Below are 14,901 nucleotides of genomic sequence, written 5' to 3'. Positions count from 1 at the left end.
CGGGGTGGGGGAGAAGCGGGGAGGAGGATGACCGACAAAAAGCGAAACAGGAAGGACGCACAGAAGCTGGGCTCTGATGGGTCTTCCACGTCCTGCTATGGAATTTAGCCTTTTCCTAGAAAGTAACGGAAAGCCATTAAGTGGTTTTAAAGCAGAGAAGGAACACAATGACATCTGACTTGTAGAAATCACTGCATCAGTTTTAGAGAAAAAACTTTCAGTTAGAAGTTATTTGATGGTGAGAGGTGATAAAGGAGCAAAAAGGAGGAAGTAACAGTGAGAAAGGAGAAGAGGGAAAAGATTCAAGAGCTATTAAGGAGGCAAATTAAGCAGAACTTGATGACTACCAGGTGCAGATAGAGGTGTTTCACGAGTCATTTCCTTGTCTCTTAATAGGCCATACAAATAAATGGGCACTCATATACTACTAACAGGACTATATCGTTAAACTGGGCCTGTTTAACAGGGAACTAAGCCATATACTAACACACAGCTCCACAGGCGGCACAGAGTCTGCCTGCCAATGCATGGCACCAAGAGATGCGGGTTCAGTCGCTGGGTCGGGAAGATCCCCTGGAGAAGGAAAGGGAGACCTGCTCCAATTTTCTTGCCTGGAAAATTCCATGGACAGGGGAGCCTAGAAGGCTAGAGTCCTTGGGGTCGCAAAGAGTCAGACATGACTGAGCTCAGCAACACACAGCAATTCAAAGCAAATGAACATATCCTTTTAACTTAGTGACTGCACTTTGCACAATCAAGCCCAAGAGAGTAGTTAATTTTTTTATTCTCAAGATAAGTCAAAACGTATGTCCACACAATAACTGTACACCAGTGTTCACAGACCCTGCTTGCCAGGGCTGGAGGAGGGATGAGGGGGGGAAGTAGAGTGATTGCCAATGGCTATAGGTTTCTGTGATTAAGCCTCTGACTGTGTGGATCACAAGCAGCTACAGAAAATTCTTAGAGAGATGGGAATACCAGAGCACCTTACCTGTGGTCAGTTGGAACCGGACATGGAACAACCGACTCCTTCAAAATCGGGAAAGGAGTGTGACAAGGCTGTATACTGTCACCCTGCTTATTTAACTTACATGCAGAGTTCAGTTCAGTTGCTCAGTTGTGTCCAACTCTTTGGAACCCCATGGACTGCAGCACACTAGGCTTCCCTATCTATCACCAACTCCCGGAGCTTTCTCAAACTCATGTCCATTGACTCCGTGATGTCATCCAACCACCTCATCCTCTGTTGTCCCCTTCTCCTGATGCCTTCAATCTTTTCCAGCATCAGGGTCTTTTCCAATGAATCAGTTCTTTGCATCAAGTAGCCAAAATATTGGAGTTTTGGCTTCAGCATCGTCCTTCCAGTGAATATTCTGGACTGATTTCCTTTAGGATGGATTGGTTGGATCTGCTTGCAGTCCAAGGGACTCTCAAGAGACTTCTCCAATACCACAGTTCAAAAGCATCAATTCTTCAGTGCTCAGCTTTCTTTATAGTCCAACTCTCACATCCATACACGACTACTGGAAAAACCACAGCCTTGACTAGACAGACCTTAGTCAGCAAAGTAATGTCTCTGGTTTTTAATATGCTGTCTAGGTTGGTCATAGCTTTTCTTCCAAGAGCAAGGGTCTTTTAATTTCATGGCTATAGTCACCATCTACAGTGATTTTGGAGCCCCCCCAATATAGTCTGTCACTATTTCCATTGTTTCCCCATCTATTTGCCATGAAGTGATGGGACCGGATGCCATGATCTTAGTTTTCTGAATGTTGAGCTTTAAGCCAGCTTTTTCACTCTCCTCTTTCATTTTCATCAAGAGGCTCTTTAGTTCCTCTTCGCTTTCTGCCATAAGGGTGGTATCATCTGCATATCGAGGTTATTGATATTTCTCCCAGCAATCTTGATTCCAACTTGTGCTTCTTCTAGTCCAGCGTTTCTCATGATGTACTCTGCATATAAGTTAAATAAGCAGGGTGACAATATATAGCCTTGATGTACTCGTTTCCTAGTTTAGAACCAGTCTGTTGTTTCATGTCCAGTTCTAACTGTTGCCTCTTGACCTGCAGGTCAAGATTTCTCAGGTGGCAGGTCAGGGAGTCTGGTATTGCCATCTCTTCAAGAATTTTCCACAGTTTGTTGTGATCCACACAGTCAAAGGCTTTGGCATAGTCAATAAGGCAAAAGTATATGTTTTTCTGGAACTCTCTTGCTTTTTTGATGATCCAGCAGATGTTGGCAATTTGATCTCTGGTTCCTCCGTATTTTCTAAATGCAGCTTGAACATCTGAAGTTCATGGTTCATGTACTGTTGAAGCCTGGCTTAGAGAATTTTGAGCATTTCTTTGCTAGAGTACGAGATGAGTACATGCCGAGTACATCATGAGAAATGCCTGGCTGAAGCACAAGCACAAGCTGGAATCAAGATTGCTGGGAGAAATATCAATAACCTCAGATATGCAGATGACACCACCCTTATGGCAGAAAGCAAAGAGGAACTAAAAAACCTGTTGATGAAAGTGAAAGAGGAGAGTGAAAAAGTTGGCTTAAAACTCAACATTCAAAAAACTAAGATCACAGCATCTGGTCCCATCACTTCATGGCAAATAGATGGGGAAACAATGGAAACAGTGACAGACTTTATTTTCTTGGGCTCCAGAATCACTGCAGATGGTGATTGCACCCATGAAATTAAGATACTTGCTCCTTGGAAGAAAAGCTATGACCAACCTAGACAGCATATTAAAAACCAGAGACATTAGTTTGCCGACAAAAGTCCATCTAGTCAAAACTATGGGTTTTCCAGCAGTCATGTATGAATGTGAAAGTTGGACTATAAAAAAAGCTGAGCACCGAAGAACTGATGCTTTTGAACTGCGGTGTTGGAGGATACTCTTAAGAGTCCCTTGGACTGCATGGAGATCCAACCAGTCCATCCTAAAGGAAATCAGTCCTAAATATTCACTGGAAGGACTGATGCTGAAGCTCTACTCTTTGAGCCACCCGATACGAAGAACTGACTCAGTGGAAAAGACCCTGATGCTGGGAAAGATTGGTGGGAGGAGAAGGGGATGACAGAGGATGAGATGGCTGGATGGCATCACCAACGCGATGGACATGAGTCTGAACAAGCCCCGGGAGATGGTGATGGACAGGGAAGCCTAGTGTGCTGCAGTCCATGGTGTCGTAAAGAGGCAGACACGACTGAGCAACTGAACTGAACTGAGGAAAGATCCTGAACCAATATATAGCCCAGAGAAACAGAAAAACATCTAGAGATTGCCAATTCAATGTATAGAGAGTTATTCCCACAAGTTGGTGTCTGCTCCCGTCTTTAAGTTTCCAGTGACAGCGTTCTCTAGAGTACTGCTCCTCCTTACGGCGAACTACCTCCCCCACGGACCTTATTCTTCAAACTCCACTTCATTTCAGTCCCAACTGCATTCCTGGTGTTAACTTATGGTGTAGCCACTGAAAGTCTCTTCAGGTACAATATAAAGTGGCTGGACTAGTTGGGCTGTCCAAAAGCTATGCATCTTTTATTTGGCATCTATCTTTTTATGTGCTGCACCCTAGGAGGGATGCAGAGATGAAGAAAACATGGCCCCTGTCATCAAAGAATTTACACACTAGAATGAAACACATATGGAATTACAACATAAGGCAAAAATGTCAAGGATCACTACCAGAAATAACCATAATGTCCTTAAGGAGATCTGAGATCTGTCTCTACAACTGGAGTGACCAAGAAAGACTTTTTGGAGGGGAACACACTTAATCTGGGCCTTAAAAGATGACAGATTTGGAGAGAAGGAAAGAAGGTATTTCAGTTAGTACGACTGGCATAACCAGTTAGAAAAGTGCCAAGTCATGCTTAAGGAAAAGTAATTAGCTCCACATGGTAGCTGGAGCAGATGAAATACGTGTAGAGTGGAGAAGAGAGATGAGGCTGGAAAAGCAGGGTGAAAATCAACTGTACGGGTCCGAATGCCAGACTGGCGAGTCTCACTTTCACACCCAAGGCCCTGGGAGACCACGGAGAAGCCGGGAGCCAAACAACCTGAGAAGCTCACCGTGGTTGCATCGCTGGAAGCACACACTGGAAAAGTAGACTCAGGGATAATGAGAAATTAAACCAATGCAACAGGTCTAGCAGAGGGAGAAAATGAGGGCCTGAAATAAAATGGACATATAAGAGGGATTTAATAAACAGGTCTAAATAATGTTGACTAACATAATTAAAGAAGGGATAACACAAATGAAAAAGAGAGAACTCTTAGAAGGTCAGAGTCAAAAAAGTCCTCTGAAATCATCCAGTCTTGACTCAGTGACTCATTGTCTTTTCAAGAAGGAAGGTCGCTTTTAAATTTCTGGATCACAAACATTTTAAAAGTGTTTTAGGTTATCGATGATCAAATACAAAGCATTTAAAAATAAAATACTACAGATGTGAATAAAGTGAAAAGTAAAATGCCATCCTACCATGCTAAGTTCCATTTCCATATTAATAGCTTCTGACGTACCTTTCCGATATGTCTAATGTTACATTGGCCAGTGTTCATGTGGGTATGAGAGGGTTGTAATTCTTTTTTTTAATTACATATAATGGGATTATAAACTCCAACAATTTTTTCATTCACCAATATATATTAAAGATCTATGTCCATATATACAGAGAGATAGATATATCTACTCGATTTTTCTAACAGCTGCATACTGTTCCATAGTCATATGGCATAACTTAAGAAGCTCCTTTTAAGAGATATTCAGGTTGCTCGTAGTTGTTTGCTTTTTGCTGTCAACTTCTGTGGTGAATAAACCTGTAGATACAGTACATTTTGTGTGTCAGTATACCTCCACCTTACATTTCTGTAACAAGAATTACTGGATCAAGGGTATGTGAATTTAAAATATCGACAGAGCCTACCAAGCCGCCAGGAGAGCACCTCTTCTAAAGAGGAGAGAAAAAGTCAAGGACTTGGATACGTGTTGGAGGAGCCCTTCCTATAGGTGGGCAACCTTGCCTTTCGCCTCCTATTTCAAGGATCAAGGCAGCGAGTCCAAACGACCGCCAGGGGCACACCGCAGAGCCTGGACTTGAACCCCGTCTCTTGCCTCTCAGCCCTGGATCCTTCCTCTCTGAAATTTCATCTACATTCAGCCTTCACTGAGACTAGGAAAAGCCTCCCCCGTCACCACCCCCGATCCCCGGCTCCATACTTAGGGGTGTCATTCTCCCCCGCTCAAGCTGTAGGGGCCTCTCACCGATGGTTCTCGTTGAGCAGGGAGAAAAGCGGACCAAGGCGCAGTTCCGCCGCTTGCTCGCGGAGCTCGCTGAGCGGCACCGACTGCAGCAGCGACTGCAGAGCGCGCAGCTCCTCCAGCGGCGCCTCCAGCCGCGAAACCTCCCTCAGCAGCGCCAGCGCCTGGGCCGCCATGATGCCCCCTCCCGCCAGGGTTCGCCAGTCAGCCCGCCCCGCCCCCGGTTCGCGGCGCGCTTCTTCGAGCCTCGCGAGATCTTCCCGGCGCGGCCTCCCTTCCCTGAGGCTTGGCTGAGCCCAAATCGCCCCGGACGCACCAATAGCGTTGCTCAGCGGCCGGGCCGCGCGCGTTCGGGAGCTGCCAAGCCTCGCGAGACCGGGGCTCACTGGGGTCGCCGGTAGTTACGGGGTCGCAGCCGTGCGTCATCGTGGGTGCCGCTCTGTGGGCCCGAGTGTCTGGTCTGCTTGCTTCTGTCGCACTGAGGGCGAAGGCTGGGTCAGTGTCTGGCAAGCGGAGTGGTGAGAATGAGAACCAACCGAAGGTTAAACGGCCTTGCCATTGGGCCCCTGGCTCTAAAAGCAGGCTGTGGTGGAGGCTTAGGCCGACAGGGCGGAGCGGAGGCCGTGAACATCCTGCTCCCCGGCCAGACACATATTAAGAGGAGGCGAAGGGTCACGCCTCGGGAAGATGAAAATTCTCGAGAAGCTGGAAGAAGGCGTGAGTAACACCGACGTGGGGCCGTGCACACCCTTACGCAAAACGAGAAGGCCTTCTGGGCCAGCATGGAGAGTTTTTCCTCGCGTCTGCTCCCTAGGTGCTGTGCATTCCCAAGGATGTAAACATCGAGAAGATGGAAACTTCAGTTAATCTTTTCGGTCTAGGATGGGGGGCAGGAAGGGGGGCGGCAATCGCGGAAAGCTATCTGCAGCCAGGCCAAGCAGGTTTCCATGCAACTGGTGGAAACCACTGGCAAGGACAACCCAGACGAGTTTTCATGCGAGCAAGGGATGGTTTGAGTTTAGGAATTACTATAGACTGCGAAATTCGAGTTTGATGGAAGATCCGTTAAATACCCAGTCACCACCCACGTATTCCAAGCAACTCTAGAAACTGATCAGATGTAGAGGCTTTAACCTCAATAGGTTAAACCATCAAGGAAATGAACCTGCTTTGGAAGTGCTTGCCTTTGTGTACTTTTGGGGGAAAAGACAGAAATCCGGGAAACTTAGGGGACGCTAAGGACAGGATTTCCCTTACATTTCGTGCCAGTGCCGCAGGTGACAAAATGATAAGCCCGTTGCTGCTTTATGAAGACCCCAAATTCCGCTTGTTTTATGAAAAAAGATATGCTTTCTTGTTTTTCTGGCGATCACTAATCTTATTGTTAACAGCTACCCTCATTTTGGATTGGCTCCATAATTGTTTTATTCTTTGAGCCTGGAATTATTTAACTCCCCCAAATCTTGCCTTCAGAGTATTGCTAATAGTGTTCCCAATCACCCAGACTCATTTTTCCTTGCTCATCCGTAGGTTGTTACTATGTTTCTTTGTCTGGAAGGCACTAGCTATCTTTAGCCTTTGGATCAGAGTGTAATTGAAGCATTCATGGGGTATTACACCAAGCATATGTTTGACCACTTTGCCCATGGCATTGGAAAAAAAAAAAAATCCTTTGCTCACTTTAAAAGAAACATGGTAATAATAAAAGAGGTGACGGATGATAAGAAAAACCAGATGCTCTTGATAAAGCTTGCTGGAAGCTTTGCTCTGATGTTATGAATGATTATGAATGTTCCCTGGAGCTAAAGAAGCTGAAAAAGAAATCATAGTCTGCAAATTGGATGGGCTTTAAATTCATCAATATGAAACTTTAAGTTTCAGGCTTTGGCAGTAACAGAGAGTCTGTGTCATCTTGAGATGATAGATACACGTCTGTACCTTGAGAGGAAGAAGGCAAATCTTTGGAACCAGAGATAAAGATGAACCTAAGGAAACAATGCTGTCCTACACCAGGTATCAGACCTCATCCATGCTGCGATTGATATGGATTCTTTCCTGGATTGAGGTTTGGCCCTTAAAAAAGAGACTTCAATAAATTGTATACCTATAGAAGAGGTGCGGAACAACTTTCAAAATAAAGTAGAGGAGCTGAAGAAAGAGAAGGAAGATACAAACAGTATTGTGGATGAAAGAGATGGGTACAGAATCTGACTCTGAAGAGTCTGAGTTCACCTCTGAATCCAGTAAGGAGGAGGAAAGAAAGAAGGCAAGATGCCTCCAGAAGAGCCTGTGATATCAGGCAGGGGCACTGAGGCTCTTAACTAGATCTGAAGGATCTGCCAAGGCCATAAATGCAGAATTGGACATTTGGAATCTGACCTTGGAATTGACTCTGAAGAGAGTAGAGGTGCCTGAGTTGAAGGAAAAGAGAATCCAAAGTTGGTTTCTTCCAGACAGCAGTTCATCCCCTGCCATCCTTTGCCCCAACATCACCTTCATCATGACCATCCTTGTCAGCACCAGTCACACATCTGTATCATTTAGTCACTGAACAAATATTTACTGAACATAATCTGTGCAGGAACCTGTGCTAAATTCTGGGACGTCATCTCAGGATCTAAGGTAAAATGGTCATTAACAGTGACCTTTCCTATTAATATAACGGATTTAAAAGATCGCAGTCTTGATTAGTTTCAGTGGACTTTGAATGGAAAGGGTTGTGTAAGGGCCACTCAGCCTCCTTGCTTCTAACCTTGTCTCTTTCATACATGCTAAGTTCTTCAATCACAGCTGGAGGTTTTCTGAGTTAACCTTGTTTGGTAGTGGCATGAGACTGCTCTTGAAATGCTGACGTGGTCTTATATTTTATAAAACACTCTTACATTTGTCTTCTGTTAATCTTCACTTTAGATCTATGAAAGAGGTATTAGCTCTTTCTTTACAAAAAAAAAGCCCCCAAAGCTCAGAGAGGTTAAGTTATTTGCCTGAGTCTACTCAGCCATCATAAATGATAGAACTAGGGCTACAGCTGACTTTGTCGGGCGCTTTGCTGGAAAGTGTTATCAGGCCTTTTAAGAATAATAGTCCCAAGGAATAAGGCAGACAGGTAAACAGGTAGTTAAACACAGAAGCTGTGAACTGGCAGCTTGCCTGCCAATTTGGGAACCAGGTAGGTTTTGTTTTGTCTGCCCAATTTAAAACAATTCCTAATTGATTTTCAGCATTCTCCTCCCCACCTGCTTTGTTTAAGGTACTATTTACACAGAACACAACTGACCAATTTAAGTGTACAGTTTGCTGAATTTTTTACTGTTTGTGTAATCACTACTACAGTCAAGATAAAGAGTAGTTTTCCTTGGCTTAAAATTTACTTAGGGTCTTACCAGCAGTGTGGTCATTTAAAAATTAAGAAATTTCACATTAAGAAGCTGGATTAAAAAAATGGAACCCCTGACAACAATGAACTCTGTCCCCAAAGGGTAACAGTCAGTCATTAGCTTGCTGCTTTTGAGTTTGTTTTAGCAGCTGACGTTAAATGTGGACAGAGTGCCTTAGGGGAAATGGGACCTTGGGATTAACCTTGGTAAAGGCTGCACAGACCAGCTGGCCTTGAAAGATGGGTGGGTTTACAGGGAGAGCAGTCAGCAGCAGGAGTGTTTGTTTTAAACCAGGGAGGATTAGAAGGGAGATGCTGTGGGGGGGACATGAAGTCAGCCACGTGTGGGCTTCATTTATTTGGGTTTGTTTTTATTTTCTCTTTTTGGTGGGATGGGCCTCAGTGGAACAGTTTTGTGTATTTGTGTTTGTGGGCTGTGGTTTCTGAAGGTTTTATATATCTAAGAAGCTTTAATCTGTACACCTCAGGGGATTTTATGGTTTTTGGTATATGCGAGAATGGGGAGGGAAAATTGGTATTTTTGTTTTTGCATGGGTTGGAGGTTTGCACGGGGTGTTTGGGTTATATGTTTCTAGAGAGTTGCCCAGTGAAAAATGAGTCCCTCTTTCCCCGCCTCCTCCACCCTCTCCTTCCGGCCAGCCTGGCTGGGACCTGGCCGGGCGGTGGGGCAGGCAGCAGGTGGTAAGGGGAGAGGGGCTCGGGCCCTTGGAGCCCATCCGTCCGCCAGCGACTTTGCTCAGGCTGCAGTTGCCATAGCCGGTGCTGGCTCAGTCACCAGCGACGCCATGGACAGGCTGGGCTCACGGTGCCCTCTGCCAGGCTCCGCTCGGCCCTCTATCTTTATATGCCTCTTGGTGAGTGTTCCACAGTATGATGCTGTGAGTCCTCTCGCCTCTAAACCTCCAGCCTGGGGACTGAGGGAGGAAGGGGCATTTGTGTTGTATACTCCTGGGATTTTGAGCTGGGGGCAGGCAGGTAGGGGGTGGATGGTGAAGTTCCTGGAGGTGCCACCCAGTGTCCTGGAGATCGCGGTGTGATTCTGAAAATCACCAGCACCCCTTTCTGCTCTGCCTGTGAGGAGCGGCTGGGCTGTTTCTCTGCCCAGGAGGGTGGGGGCGGTGAAGGGTGTTTGCTGGCGCGCTCTCATCTAAGGCCCGGGCTAGCTTGGCTCCCTCTTCCCGGTGCATCACCGTCTCATTTTTCTGGGGCTCTGCTGTCTCATCTCTGAAGTATCTTCACATGTGAAGTTTGGCAGTGGCTGCAGAGTGCCTGTTGGTGGTGCTGGTGGTAGCTGCCCTTTGGGGCAGGGCCGCGTGGCGGAAAGGAGAACTGTTGAAGCCCAGGGGTCTAGCCCAGCTCCGCTGCTCACTTTTCTGGTGATTTCTTCCCCTCTTTGGCCCTTAATTAACTGGCACACGTCAATGATGCTTAATATTTTGGGGACTATAGATTTTCTTGGGGGGGGGTGTGTGTGAAAATTCTGGATTTGCACCCAAGGAAAGTGTATAGATAAACACAATGTTAATTTCAGAGTGTTTCCAAATTCCTTAAAACTAGGTATGTTATAAATTTAGAAACACTAGGTGGTTTCTTAGGCCCCTTCTGCCTTAACACAGATTGTCAAGTCAACCATAGACTCTTAAGGAGGAACCCGACGGTCCCGTGGTTAGGACTGCACCTTCCAGCGCAGGGGAGTTAGGTGTGATTCCTGGTTGGGGAACTAAGGTCCCGAATGCCTCGGGGTGTGACCATAAAATAAAAACAAAACCATAACCTCTTAAAGGTTAGGCAGTTAGATACTCCAGTGCCAAAAAAAGGAAAAAGGCAGAATGAAGTAATTGAGAGGATACATAAAATATTTTGAAACAATGTAAACTTAGAAAAGATGTAAAGATATAAATATGAAAAAGTTACAAACACAGTAATAAGTATAATGTTTCTATTAGGAAACATGTTGGCATATGTATTCTGCGCCCATGTGACACCACTCTGTAACGTACTGTAGTCCACCTTTTGGTTCCAAACTGGCCTTTCATATCTTCTGATTCTTTGTTGATATGGTCTTCAAACACTTCTCAAGTCCATACCTCTTAGCAGGGCTTTAAAGTGCTGAGGATACAGAAATGAATGAGCTCACATCCGATGAGGGAGATGGATGCAAACCTCTGCATTTCAGTGTGATTGATGGCACAGCAGAAGGATGTTCAGCAGCGATCCTGGCCTCTCCCAGTGGCATTTCTTCCCCAGTCATGGCATGAAAATTGTCCCTAGATGTGACCAGATGTCCCCTGGGGCAGAGGCAAAATTGCTTCATGCTGAGAGCCACTGGATTAAGTGAAGCTGAAATAACCCTGCTGTGTCACTTCCTCCTTGCAGTTCAGAGAGCCCAGAATGGGAGGCAGGAGAGTGGATTTAAGTCTTGGCTCAGTCACAGAACTGCCTCAGTTACCTTATCTGTTCAATAAAGGCTTGTCTTAGGTGATACCCAAGTGCCCAATCTACCTCTGAGTGTCTCTTTCACTGTGAGTTCACGCAAGAGTTTCAATTCATTTTAGGTGAGTTTGTATTTAATCCTGTGAGCTCTGTGTTCCACTGATGCCTGCTGACTGAAATTCCTAGATTTCCCCTTGGAATGGCTTTTTTGGTTGGGGGACAGACCATTGCTCCTTTTGTTTAGAGTCCGTGTTGAAAGCCACCTTGGAGTCATGTATCTGACCCCTTAGAGTGTTCTAGTATGTCCGATTCTCTGCCAAAAGCTCTGTGGATGACCCAAAAGCCCCACTTATTTCACAAGACTGTGTAGTCTGCATCTCAGCATCTTGCTGGTATGCGAATTCTCCAGTCTGCAGGTTATTTCTTGAGAAGCTGCTGTGTGCCGTGAACTGTCCCGGGGACACAGTGATGAGCAAAGCGTGGTTCTTTTCTTATTGGATTAGTGGTCAGAAACTGCTTTTCCTGTCTTGTTTGAACCCATGGCAACTCTGAGGTAGGCAGCACAAATGCTGTAATCTCCACTTTCTAGGTAACCTATATAGAAGAGAGAGGAAGTAACTTGTTGAAGACTGCAGAGAGCTGGACTAACACTAGGTTTTAAATCTGCTGTTTAGTGCCTTTGTTTTTTTATATCCTATAGAATCTAATTGAGTTGTCACTAACAACCTCCTTGAAAACCCTGGTTGGTTGTTTTTTCTTATGTGGTCACTGGTTTAGTTCAGAGGATTAGTATGTTGGACTGGAGGTGTTGGGGGAGGTCGTGGGAGGGAATGAGAAGCTAAAGACATAAAAACGCTCCTCAGGCCCTGCCAAGAAGTAGGAGGCAGGCAGGGCCAGGCGATAACGCAGGAGTGGGCGGACAAAGGTTTGTTTGAGCGAGACATGAGCCCCGGGCTGGCAGGCAGGAGAAGCGTGTTCTTGTCCAGTCTTGCCTGATTCACGGTAGGGCTCCTTACAAGTTGCCTCCATCTCTATTAATGACTCTTTTGTATCCCCCAAGCAAAGAACCCTGGAAGATGTCCTCTAATTCTCTTACTTCCCTCTTATTTTAGATGTTTTATCATTAAAGTAGCAAGAAAAGTTGTATCTTGACTGTCTTTTCCTCTCCTGTTATCACTGTCATTTCCTTAGCTCAGGATCTTAATATCTCTTTCCTGCAACATTGTGACGGCCTTTGCATTGCCTATCTCTGATCACTCCCCACCCTCCTTCCCGTTACTCTACCCAGCCTGATCATGTTATTACTCTTCTACTTAAGCCTCCAAAAGCACCCCATCACTTGAGTACAGACCCCACACTCCTTAGCCTGACCCTTTATAGTTCTAGCCAGACTCATTTTACCCCCAGTCTTGTGCCCACTGACTGAGACCCACGCAGTCTAGGTTACTCATCTGTCCCAGATCCCTCTTGAGTTTGTACATATTAACCATATCTTCTGTTTCAGTCCTACCTATTATTTCAGTTCCAACTTGGATGGTCCCTTCTCTTCAAAGCCTCTCCTGCCCCCAACGGCTGGAGCCTTCCTTTTGGACCTCCCCCGCCGGTTGTGTGTCATAGTAGCGCAGGCCCCATTGCTGTAGAATCAGGCTTCCTTTTCCTGTGCACGCCCCACAGCACCTGGCATGTACACAACTGAATGATGGTGAAATTAACTCCCTAACACATCAACAGATACAGGAATTTATTGTCAGTCACAGTCTCCACAGGATGACAGCAGTCCCGTGGATGCCAGTCGGTGTTACCTGCAGTAGCAGTTTTCCAGTGGGAATGGATTTCAAGTTATCCAGGCTCCACTCCTGTTCTTGGCTTCACCAGTTAAAGCTGTGTGATGTGTGTGTGTGTGTGTGTGTGTGTGTGTGTGTGTGTGTGGCCCTGCCGCGTGGCTTTTTTGGTCTCGTGGGGTCTTAGTTCCCCAACCAGGGATCGAACCTGGGCCCTGGAAGTGAAAGCACAGAATCCTGACCACTGGACCAGCCGGAGATTCCCAGCACTGTGTGATTTTGAGCGAGTGTCTTGATTTTTAAGCCTTTTTTTTTTTTTTTAAACCATTTGCAAAATGCAGAGGCAAGTAATCTCGGCATGAACACATTAAGCACTGGAGCTCGATGCAGACCCTAGGAGCTCTTTTGTGGGTGGGAAATGGGGTACAGCGTGCTGCCCAGCGTGGGCCCCAGTCCGCTTGAGCTTGCAGGTGGCGAGCTGGCCACGCCTCTGCTGACCTGTGCCTTCTCTCCCCACTGTGCAGATCCTGACGGCCTCGCTCCTGACATACCCTGTGCTCAGGACCCTCAGCCTGCAGCTCCTTTCCGTTGTCACTGGCAGCTATGTGTCTGGCACGTACTCCGTTGTTTTTGTCAACTGCCCCAACGAGCAGATTGCCAGAGATATTGCCAGGTAGGGGCTCAGGAGCCACAGGAGGCTCCAGAGGGGCCGCTTGGGGACTCTTCCTTTGCTCTTGACAACCCATCTGTCCGGTGCTGAACTGCACAGCTCTCTCACTGGGGCGGTTGGAGAGGCACGCGTGAAAGACACTTGGATGGATCTGTTTCTGGGCCTGAAAATGTTGAGTGGGGCCTGGGGGCAGATAAGGGACCTGAGACCGGGAGAGCGAGGCGCCTTGCTCGGATGGAAGCCTGCAGGTTGAGCATTTAACAGTTCTAACTTCTGACCCAGCTCTCCATTTTTGGAGGTAGTTTTTGCTCAGTCCCAGAGACGTGGACCATGGCTGCGGAGGCGGAGGAGGCCGATCACAGGTGTTTGGCGGATTTTACTGAAAGCAGGGGTGGAGAGAGCAGGGAGCAGAGCTGGAAGCGTGGCTCCGTCTCTTGCTGACCGTGTGACCTCGGGCAAGCTGCTCCTCTTCTCTAAACCTTCGTTTTTGAATTATCCTTCTTGAGAGGATTAAATGATGTGATATCTGTTCAGCCCTTACTCCAGGAACTCGAATGTAACAGGTGCCCAGTAAAGGTTGTATCTGATCTCCACCCCCTCCCCCTCCGTTGCTTTTCTGGCTGTGCCCTGCAGCCTGCGGCCTGTTGGTTCCCGGAGTGGGGTTTGAGCCCAGAGCCAGGGCAGTGAGAGTCCTGACCGCTGAGCTGCTGGGGAAGTTGCCCCTCCTTTATAGCTGCCGCTCTGAAGAGGGTTAGTGGGGCTGAGGGGTAATAGGCTTGACTCCCAGCTCCTTTTCTTGCCCTGAAATTCTGCATCTTGAAGTTCGGTGTAGTTACACTGTTTTATGCGTTGAATCTGGTCTTTGGGGGCACACAGCTTCCAAACTGATGGTCACAGGTTAACTTTGGATTTGATTACATCTTTCCTGCCCCTAACCAGAATGTCTGTTTTTTTTCCTTATTAACGTTGCTTTTGGAGAACAGCTTTTGTCTGAATGAACATGTGATTACTCCGGAAATAGGACCTCAGCTTTGAGCAGCTCGGAATTGAAATCCCGTCTGTGCTTCTGGTATACGCAGGGCCTGTGCTGAACTCAGTGGACCCCTGGACTAGCCACTCTGGGTCCTGTCAGGAGCAACTTCAGGTGACATCTGTGAGGTGCTGGGTATTGGGAGGAAAAGGGCTCTAAGGCGTGGATTCTAAATAGTGGAAAGGCCAGCTGAGGGGAGTGGATCGGTTTCAGCTTGGAGAGAGGTCTCTGCCGTCTCGCATCCAGGGTTGCTGATGAGGAGCAGCAGTGAATCTCATTCCTCGGTAGGTGATGCGTTTTCTCTCTGCTAGTTTTTAGGAGTATATCT

At 46.7% G+C, this 14,901-nt stretch overlaps 2 protein-coding genes across 7 annotated transcripts in view; one reads left to right on the top strand and one right to left on the bottom strand.

Annotated features, from left to right (window-relative positions):
• PSMD5 (proteasome 26S subunit, non-ATPase 5) overlaps nt 1-6,924 on the bottom strand; it is a 21,491-nt gene extending 14,567 nt beyond the window's left edge. The window contains exon 1 of one of the 2 annotated variants that reach the window (XM_069573822.1): nt 5,266-6,924. In XM_069573822.1, the coding sequence (XP_069429923.1) occupies nt 5,266-5,438 (173 nt within the window). In that variant the 5' untranslated portion in view covers nt 5,439-6,924. Of the gene's footprint in view, nt 1-4,073; nt 4,169-5,265 lie in introns of those variants that run through there. The other variant, XM_069573823.1, reaches the window with a different exon arrangement.
• LOC138432516 (protein CutA homolog) overlaps nt 5,522-14,901 on the top strand; it is a 21,754-nt gene continuing 12,374 nt past the window's right edge. Inside the window, exons 1-3 of one of the 5 annotated variants that reach the window (XM_069573824.1) lie at nt 8,772-8,882; nt 9,299-9,513; nt 13,398-13,546. In XM_069573824.1, coding sequence (XP_069429925.1) covers nt 8,879-8,882; nt 9,299-9,513; nt 13,398-13,546 — 368 coding nt within the window. In that variant the 5' untranslated portion in view covers nt 8,772-8,878. Of the gene's footprint in view, nt 5,980-8,771; nt 9,514-13,397; nt 13,547-14,901 lie in introns of those variants that run through there. The other 4 variants (XM_069573827.1, XM_069573828.1, XM_069573826.1 and 1 more) reach the window with 4 other exon arrangements.

Source organism: Ovis canadensis, chromosome 2 (genome assembly GCF_042477335.2).
Source record: "Ovis canadensis isolate MfBH-ARS-UI-01 breed Bighorn chromosome 2, ARS-UI_OviCan_v2, whole genome shotgun sequence".
NCBI classification, from domain to species: Eukaryota; Metazoa; Chordata; class Mammalia; order Artiodactyla; family Bovidae; genus Ovis; species Ovis canadensis.
Note: the sequence above shows the minus strand (reverse complement) of the source record. Positions and strands in the feature narration are given on the sequence as shown.